This window comes from Topomyia yanbarensis, chromosome 3, assembly GCF_030247195.1.
Source record: "Topomyia yanbarensis strain Yona2022 chromosome 3, ASM3024719v1, whole genome shotgun sequence".
Lineage (NCBI taxonomy): Eukaryota > Metazoa > Arthropoda > Insecta > Diptera > Culicidae > Topomyia > Topomyia yanbarensis.
In genome coordinates this window covers 13,155,783-13,166,337 of record NC_080672.1, presented here as the reverse complement: position 1 = coordinate 13,166,337, position 10,555 = coordinate 13,155,783, and the positions used below count along the sequence as shown (strand labels likewise).

Here is a 10,555-nt window from a genome sequence, read left to right as displayed (position 1 = left end):
TTCACCTGAAACGCCAACGCATTCATGATGATCGAATACGGTACCAACCCGAGCGGATGAACCTCTCTCATCAGAACGTTTGCCGGAATCTTGTGAAACTGGATGTACTCCAGGAAGTTTCCAATTACCTCCTTTAAGGGGGTAGTCTGGTTTGTGTCGCAGTACTTCTTGCTCCACATCAAAGCAGCCTGGAATTTGGTAAACTCGTCTGCGCGAAGCTCGTCACGAGCCAAAATCAAACGAACCACGTGCTGCGGTAGCAGCGTAAAGCTTCCCAAGTTCAGCACCTCATTTCCGTGTTCGTCGACAAATTCCAATACCTAGCGGAAACAAAAATCAAACGAAATTTCAACTAAGAAACGTCACATTCGAACTTACCTTCTGTACTAAACTCTTGGTACATTTGTACTGTATGTACCGTTCGGCCGAGGCCAACAGTGCACAAACGGTGTCCACGTTGATGCAGCACTGGACGAATCCACCGCAAGCACGACGTAACTCTTCCAGTCCATAATAATCGGCTGCATTCATCACTCCTAGCAGCGTGCGGGGCTGCAGTGTAACGCAGCCAGTGTGAATATACTCGATCAGCTGGCGGAATACGTCCGGTTCGAACTCTTCGATGATCAACGTCTGGTGCTGCTGACCGGCGGGCTAGATTCGGGAAGGGATGAAGAGTGGAAGGTAGTGAGGGTTATACTGTTTAGCAGAAAAAAATCGGATCAATTAGAAAGTGACAGTAATTTTCTATTTGAATGCGTGCCTGAGAATGAATGCAGGTGAAATAGAACGACGATGTGATTGGAAGACGTTTTTTTTCGGTGCAGCTCAGTTGCAGGTTGAAGAAAACATTTTATGCCACAATTATCGGATGATTTGCAATAGAAACTTACACTCATTCACTGATCGATTAATTAATTGAGCATTACATGCCAGAAAACGCCATCTTTGGTGCATTGTTTTAACACAATTGGTTTTGTTTTTTTTAATCTTATCTCAATAGTAAGATCAGAAGTAGGCACATATAACATTAACAGAAGCAATGTAAAATTTGTTAAACGATTGCATGCTTCGAACGTTTGTTGCAGCTGTTATGAAAAATTAAATCTAAATTAGTTATGGAATTTGCGCATCGACTTCGTCTCATTAGAATCCGACACTAACTTAGTGACAGGACTAGGCTAGCGTCTGAGCAAACCCTTAGTCAAGCGTTGTGCCTACGAAACATCCAGATAATTGAAATTTTGTGAATCAAACCAAACTCGTAGGGTATTCTCAAACTCTTTGGCGCGCTAATATGATATTTTCATAACTCGCATGGCGATCCATCCCAGAATTTATGGGGCACTGGTATGACTTTCTCATAATTCGCAGAGCGTTTTAACACTGGTTTGATATTTCCATAGTTCGCAGGGCACTCTCAGACGCGTGTCTGATGTTCCTATTACTCGCAGAGCGCTTCCACATTGTCTGGGGCGCTAATATGATATTTGCAAAACTCGTAGGGCGCTCACAGACCCTATGGGATGCTATTATGATATTTTCATAGCTCACAGGGCGCTCTCAGATTCTCTCGAGCGCCAGCATAATATTCCCATAGCTCGCAAGGCGCTCTAAAACTCTCTAGGGTATTTTGATATTCTCATCGCACGCAGGGCGCTCTCAGATTTGACTAATGTTGAGCTGACTTTTTATCAAATTTCTTAGTGATATTTGCAATTTAAAAGTTATAGTGGATATTAGTTTTCCGGATAAAGCCATGTTCTACTAGTTGATAATGAAATTAAGTCGAGTACTGCGCGAGTGAAGTGATTTGATAGTGTAAATGAATGAAGAAGATCTCCAGAGATCCGGCCATTTGCATTCTGCCAAAAGGCGCACATCTATACAACCAAAGGAAGTATCTTTTTATTCTATTTTATACCGGGGAGCCGTCTTGTTTTTTTATATAACAGTGCAAGTAGCGACGCCATAAGATCGCTTTCGATTCATTCATCACTATACCGACCATATAGCTGAATGTGTTAAATTCCACCAGTCATAATATTCCAGAATATTCGATTCAGAAAGGTAGTAGACAGGACAGATTTATCTTATTGGATTCGATTCACAAGATGGTGGTAAGCCAACGATAAATTTTACAGCGAACTTATCAGTGTTACCACTTTCACAGATTTTTTTCAAGTTCAGCTGATTTCTTTATTATTTCCTCAAATACTCAGATGCATTGACGGATTTTTTTGAATTTCTCATAACATGAATGAACAGTCATGGCGATATTGCGCATTGGTCTCGGTTTAATTATATTTTGGGGATATTATGACGTTTGGCTGTAGTGGCCTTGTCCCGAATTACGCGAATATCTATTTTTGAACCAAAATCTGTATATTCGTACATACAGTTTCTTAGTTTATAAAAAGCATATGAATCGGTATACATACTGATTTTTATGCATTTTTTGGCAACCTTGATAGCAGTCTGTCAATATGCTATCTCTATTCCTCTCCCTGCACACGGAGTAAACGGCAGTGAGGTGATCAAAGTTTCATGCAACACATATATACATGCAAGCATGAGCGACACTGAGTACCAGACATACACACGCTCGTATTATTATGCACAGGTCGGACATACACTGGAATAGTTGGGAACCTGAAAATGATTGTGGAAAGACAACGGAGTGTTTATGTCACGTGATTTATTTGAAAGTGTTCGCGATGAAGGGACAGCGCCTAATTCATGTGATCTCGGATCAGCATCGTTCATTTTGTTTGTCTCTGGATTCGGGAGCTGACACGTACAACCACATTCAAGAGAAAGGGGAGCAATTTTTTTCTCAGACAGTGCTAGCGGATATCAAGACGATAGAGTGAGGTGCGGATTTTCGTCCTGTTGGGGGGGGGGGGGGTCTTGCCTCACTGATTCATTGAATGCTCGGCCTACGGTCGAGAGGATGCGTGAGGATTGGCATCGACAGCTTTGCTTCGTTGGTGGGAGCCAGGGTAGGAGCACGGATGCCCTCGGAGCGGTGGGGTGATCGTGTTTGGACGAGTCGGGTGCCGCAGTTGTTGCCATACCTTTTGACACGGCGCGTTGAGCGGAGGTGGCTGGTGCTGCTCTGGCCGGCGGCTTCGGGTGGGTAAGGTGGAGGTAGCGATGGGGTGGGGATGGGCTCATTACCCTATGTGTATGATATATGATATTTGATACAGGCAGCCCGTGAATGCAACTGTAAGCTTATTCGTGGTACGGTTTTCTTATATAGAGTAATATTCATGTTTTTGCACTGTTTATGCTGTCGCCCCGCCGCACAGTGGCGGCTCTTCAAACAAAAGTCGGACAAAACCTCAAATGTTACCTAATTTGGTTGAAAATCACAATTTAAGCTAATTTTGAGGTGCTGAGCTCATTTTTGATGTCAAAAGTCGTAAAATATTAAATGCATTTTTCCATACAGTGTCATTGAACCTTTCTTATAACTATGATCTCGTTTTCATGATAGATTTTCCGTTACTGTTCACCAATGTCAACAATATCATAAAAATGAAGAACACTACTTAAAAACCATTGTTGAACGTGTTGGTTTACTGTAGATTGTCTAACTATTTTACACAAAACACCATGCGTCTCCATATCAGCAACAAAGCTTCAAAATCTGCTTAAAACTTTTTGCGCACCTAGGCGCAGAACGAGACCATGATATTCGAAAAGTAGAGGTATTTTCACATAGAATGTTTACTATGTGACCGTTCCGAAATGATTCCGAAATTTGTACAGAATACATTAGTGAACAAAATATTTTTGATCTGACCACCTTAAACATATTTAAACTAAAAAGTCACAGTTCCAAGCAAATTCACCGAATGATTTTTACTCACTAACCAAGTTCTTTCGTTCCTCTACACAATGAAACTAGTTGTGGTAAAATCGGACCAAAATCAAAAGAGCAACATGCATTTGAAGTGAACAGAGCAATGGTGGTTTCGGAAATGAAAATCAATAAAAAATCCGGACTTTGGTACGTTTAAACTCGTGTTAAAAATCGTGTTCTTATCCAATGATCATAAAATTTTGAATGTACATCATTCAATACATGAGAAATTTAGGAAAAATATAAAATGTCAATATTTCAAAAATAATTTTTTGAGGTTTTGGCCAGCCTCCGGCCACTGTGCGCCGGTTTGTGCCCGTTGGACGGGGCAGCGTCTGCCGTCTTTAAGCACTATAAGCACCTGTTCGATCCGTTTCGGTGCCGTGCGCGGACACCGGTATTCTTTCGTACGGTTCGAGTGCGGGCGTTCACACTTGTCCGACACAGTGCCGTGCCGGACGGGTGTGGGTGCTCGCATTTGAGTCGTGTTGAGGAGTGTTGGTGTCCGTGCACGGAGCTGGACCGTCACTGGGACGGATCGGATAGGTGTAGGCCTGGCTTTGTCATCGTATTGGCTCGGATGGTGAACGACGGTTAGGGCGTCCAATTCGGGTTTTCGCTGCGCATAGGCAAGGGCAGTGCGACGTAGCATTAAGTTTAATTTTTTTTCGATACCGTAAAGAAAATAATTTAATACTCCTCTATTCTAAAGAGAAATAAATGTAAATTCACAAAAATTACTTTTCATACGATTTTTCATGTAGTAAGTTTTTCAGTTCGCGGTATTGTAAGATGTCCAAAAAACGTTAAGGTTATTTGTACGCTGTTACAAATTTAATCCATGACATAAAAAATTCAAAACAAACCTGTCAACACGATTTTTGTCATGTAATTGATTCATTGTGTATGTAAATTGTTGTTATAGCGAAAATTTTGATAAAAGCCGTCAAAAGCTTGTAAGGATATATATTTGAAAGAATTATGCGAAACAAATTTGAATTTTTTCGTCGGCCGGCAGGGGTACGAGGGGGGTGGGTCATAGAAAATGCTACGTTATTTACAAGGGTGAGGCTAGAATTTTGTGACCAAATGCTACAAGGGGGGAGGAAGGGGTCGAAAATCGCCGAAAAAAGCTACGTCATTTGTGCACGACCCCTTATTGTATTGGTTCTATGGAACGAGACAGAGATGTTGATGCCGTTTTCTGTGCGTTCCTTGGATTGTGGACCGGGTGGTTCGTGGGGTGGAGCAGAGTCCTCTCTGGTATCCTTGGTGGGGTCTTTGTCATATTACTGCGGTATACATTTTATTGCAAATGATTTTCTGCGGGTATGATTTTCGAAGCCGATGGGATACATTACCTCTATTTATGAACCAATTTATTATGCGATTCACCGACACATATCATAACATCTCGCGTACATAATGAAGGCAATATAGAGTCGGCATTTTGTTCACTCAGTTGAGGAGAAAGTATGTAATACATTATTATGACACTATCACGATTTAATCAAGGTAACTGTTAATTATAATAAAATTTAATTAGGTAATAACTTTTCTATTACGAGATAGCTTGAAGTAGTAAGCATAATCGTACCAGAACTATCTTATTATTCTAGTATTGTGGAGTTTCACCGGAACAAAGAAACACGAAAAAATAACATTTTCACTTGTCGATTCAAAAATTCTATTGAATATAAGCAACACTCCCGATAGCCGGCTGTCCGGAGTTTAAGTTGCATATTTCGCGCACCAATAATTTCTGTATTAATACAACAAACGATAAATCTAATCTCAATTCTCGGCAGCCGGCTGCCCAGAGCAATAAATACATGATAACGCTTCAGAGAGTTGCATAGATCGTGTCATTTATCAAGGTGAATCCTGATCTATGTAGCTATTGATCCCATCCCACTAACCAAAATTCCTTCCCGTGACAACCGCAGAGATGCAGAGGTATACACGGTCTCTATAACAACGGTTGTCACACTAACATTCCCTTCCTTCCCCGATGACTGTAAGGACGTGGCCGGCGCCGTTATTGACCTCAAAATTTAGAACCCTCGAAACGTGCACATTGAGGATGGAAAGCTACTCCTAGGCTCCATTCGTTGATTCTCTGTGCAATTTTGCTTGTTCTGGTCAATCACGGAGTACCAACTACGAATTGTATGGTCATCATGCTCATGCTCATGCTCAAATCGAAGAAAAGTTTTTAGCTTTATTTAAAGGTAAAACTCCTTGAGAATAATTTTTCAAATTTCCATAGAGATCTGAGCAATAAATCAGAGGTTGCAGCGCTTCGAAGCGCACTTTGTCTACCAAGAGCAGTGGTCCCTTGAAACTTTAAATTCGATTATCTCGAAATATTGTTTTCCAAAAAATGACTTTTCCGTGATCACGATTGCCGAACAAGTACTCCCTTTTCATACATAAAATTTAATTATACAGGTAAGAATTTTTGACATAGGACTACGTGTTTGATTTCGATATGGGGGTGCACGTTGCAAATGCAACAAAAATGGTATGCAACGAAAAGTGGTCAGGTTTTAATCGCTTATATTTCAGCCAACTCACGTTAAATGTTCGGAATTTTTGCACATATCGTTCAGAAATGTTTCTAAGAACAGATCCCAATGGATAAACACATGGATTTTTGATATCATGGCATTAAAAAAAAATTAAATAATGTATAACATAGTCAAAGTACCACGCATTTGCACACATAAAGTAGCACTTCCCGAGTCTGGCACGACAGATTTAGGTACCTACCCGAGCAAAGTCCAACATCAAAATTACAGCAAATAGACAACATATTTTGATATCAAGCATCAAATTGAAATCTTATTTTGATATCAGTTTAAATTTTTCCAGATATGACATCATATTTTGATCTCATTTTGATGTGCTTACATTTTTAGAAAAAAATGTTTGTTTCTTTTTCTTTGGCAAACATCAAAATGATTACTTATTTTGTTATCAATGAAATATTTCACCAACTCAATGAGTTTTCAATTTGCTTTCACTGATAGCATGCATAGTTTTCTGTTTGATGTCATAGTGCAATTTTTCTGCTTTCGATTTTGATCTTTTAACCGTTAAAACGACCAAAATGATAACAACCTGAGCAATCATTCCCTACTACATTACAACATCAAGTTTAGTTCTCAATTTGTTATCAGACTCTGCTCGGGTAGCGCGCTACGCTTTTATGTATGGCGTCATCATCGACTATTTAAGGAACAGATTTGGTCGGACTAGCTCAGTGGCCTGTTGAACTGCAGGCAGAGCACTCCGTTGCGTGCTTTCTGGAGGTACGTTGCGCGGTGCCGTTCAACAGACGATTGAGTTGGTCCGATCAAACATTATGCATTCTCTTGTGTTGTGTTCACTTCAAGTACATATTTTATGTACAATCACGAACCCATTAATTCGTGTAAAACACATGCACAAAATCGCTTGTACAGTCCAGCTACATATGCAAACACTGTTAACATAGCGTCGTGGTACTACTTTCACTCCCCCCCCTTCGTCACTATCGTTGACTGATTTTTGCTTGGTATACAGGGATGCCATTAAGCTAGATTAATCTGGCACAGCCAGAGGTTTTGGCAGCTTCCACACAAAAAAAAAAACAAATCTCTCATTCTGCCAAATTTTTAAGTTTCAGAAACTGCTACATACACATTTTGGAAATTTGGGTAATAATGTTCCAAATTTTACAGAAATGGAATAATGCACATTCTATCCAAACTAAAATGTATGGAAAATTTCGATGACTTTGAGGTCGCTGTCTAGTACCAGATTTTTCCAGATATTTTTAGTTGAACTGCCAGATTTTCTTTGAAAAATAGTGGCAACGCTGTTGGTACGTATCTTCATCATACGGAGACGTTTGTTTCAAGTATTGTACACCTTTCGCTTGGGTTCAATGCTTGAGGGAAATATGTATACGCGGTTGCATGCGTCCATGATAAATACCTGTTCTTTCGTTGCGCACAGATGAAAACTTTCTTAGTAATAAATTTACGCGAATCGATGGAAAGCGCAACGAAGATTTATTATTTACGTTAATTGATTCCACCCCTATCTACTTTGGTTCTACTAGTACAATATTCTACGCGAATAAAAATCGCTGCATTCGCTACATTTAAATGTTTACTTTAGGAAAGCTACAATAATCGCAAAATATATCTAGAAAGCCACACACGAAATGTGACTGTATTGCCTAAAATTTGAGTTTGTACAATTGTTCAAGGTTGAGATTGTCCCACTAATATTTAAAACAGTTCCAGCTATTGGTTCGGTTTTGGCTGCAGTTATCTGTCCTTTTTCATCATGTCTTCTTAAATAATTTTAATCGGATTATATCGCCTACTACGAATGAAATGACATGATAAGCAAGAAGCCTTGGTTCAATATGTAACATTCGATGTTGATTGGTTATGTTTAAACTGTACAGATGAAATATACTTGATTTAATTTTAATCCAAATGCACTAAGAAATTAAATATTTCACACTAAGTAGTGTAGTCCTACGTCCACAGTTTGGGCAACCCCATAGGGTTGTCCCTTATAGTTTTTAATACATTTTTTTTGTGAAAAACGTTCCCACATGCAGGAAAAATATCATTTATTCAACTAATCGTTAAGGTACGAGGAATACTACTATACTAATGTAGTTTTTTAAGTTTTAGGATTTTAGTTGAGCTGCTGCACTTCTATTGTGATCACCGCAAGCCTCTTAAATAACGGGTGTTCAATAGAATCTGTTTTAATCCATCTACTAGTGTGTTTTTCTCATATATCCAAACTATGATTTAATCCCTGGTTACGTTAATTAAATTACATTACATCAATTCCATTCAAAAAAGTTATACGATCTTTCAGAATTCTGCAATATTTGGTAGAATCGTTCCTTACCGAAAATTTTTAGATGCATTTTTTTTTATTTCGTCATTAGGGTGTCCCTTTCCACGTTAGACGGGTTCAAAAAATCGTGATTTTTAAAAAGTTGTTTTTTTTTTAAATTCATAACTTTTGAACAACTGAACTGATTTTCATAGGTAATAGATCAAATGAAAGGTATTTAAGTGTAGTTTCAAGAAAAAAATACTAACTTTAAAAACTATTGAGTTTTGTACGAACAAAATACGCATTAAATGGTTTTCCTTGATTTTCACTCCGAGGGTTCTTGAATACTCCATACTTTTATATTTTTATTTGAAAGATCATTCAATTCTACACAATATCTCCAAACATATTTTTGAACCAGATCTAGAGGTTTCGGAGATATAATTTTTTGAAAATAAAAAATCTATGTATACACCCCACATGAATGGAAACGATGTAACCGCATGGTAGTTCACCATACACTTCCAGCGAGTCACAGCAGCTGTGAATGAAGAAATCTATGATTTACTTACAAGCTGGGTGCAACATTCGTTTCAACCTGGAGGTTGTCCATTAACCACGTAGAAAAACATTCAGACATTGCAGATCCTGCCCTCTCCTCGCGTTTAAAATATGTTTACCGAGCGTCCACTTTGGCAAGTTTGGGAGTGTTGCTCGGATTTGAAAAAAAAAGAGTATTCAATCTATTTGCTGAGACAAAGGACATGGTTGGTATGACTAGCAGATAGTTTTTGGGTAGGTAGGGAATTTTTCCTGTATTTCGGGTTTGTTTCAATAGCTTTTGTCGCAAGCTAGTTGAAGAAATAATTAAATTTTGCTTTTGCTGGTACTACAACACTAGCTCGTAGGTTCGAATAAATTACATAAAACCAGGAATGGTAGAAATTATCAGTTAGAAAACAGAGTTTCCTACAACAACAGTTCAATTGAAGAATCTCTTGAAATGAAACGTAAGTGTTCAGTTTGTGGTATTTGGATGTTGAGTACGCGTATCAGAAAACTGACCAATAAATTGTACGATTGTGCAATGAAAAAAAGATGAAAATAGATGAGAGCAGCTCCTTCATTTGGTTTCGTTGCTACAATAAACTGTAAGAATCAAATGATCCCGAGACCGAAGAAGCCGTTGCAGGACCATCGAGAGTCGCTGTTCCAGGTATATTATCGAAAATATGATATGATTGTTTTTTAAATTTCAATTCATTTCTTCAAACTACTAACACGAACTCTTGTTCTTTGAAACCTTTTTTCAGAGTCTTTCGAAACATTGACCGCCATTGCAGGACCTTCCGGATTCGTTCCATTTTCCTACCAAGGTAAATAATAAAAAAGAAATCATTTGCATGATTTTTTTTTCTGATAATCAATCTATTATATGTATTTTCAGAATCGTTAGAAGCACCCAGTTCTGAAACGATCGTTACCACGTTGGACGATAATGAAATTCTTACACAACTTAAGGAAAAATATAAAGAAACAAGAGACAGCAATGGGCGATACGGATTTTAACTACACTTCCCAAAAGTTGGACTACATATAGAATTATTCAGGAGTTAAATGTTTCTCAATATACGGCCAACAAAGCAAAAGCATTGCAGCAAGAGAAAGGAATAATGGTGGTGCCTGAAAAGAGTTTAAGCTCTGCGGCAATAGGAAGAGAAACGATAACATGTGTTACGAATTTTTATAATAGTGACGATGTAAGCCGCGTCGGTGCAGGGAAAAGGGATTATTTAATATTTAACAACGAAGAAGGCACAATTTACATAC

General features: G+C 38.7%; 1 protein-coding gene across 4 annotated transcripts in view; it reads right to left on the bottom strand.

Annotated features, from left to right (window-relative positions):
• The window catches only part of LOC131693502 (serine-enriched protein), an 84,269-nt gene that overhangs the window by 24,146 nt on the left and 49,568 nt on the right, over positions 1–10,555 (bottom strand). For all 4 annotated transcript variants that reach the window (XM_058981369.1, XM_058981366.1, XM_058981368.1 and 1 more), the window contains 2 exons: positions 379–654; positions 6–320 (listed from right to left, as the gene is read on the bottom strand). In XM_058981369.1, coding sequence (XP_058837352.1) covers positions 6–320; positions 379–654 — 591 coding nt within the window. The remainder of the gene's footprint in view (positions 1–5; positions 321–378; positions 655–10,555) is intronic.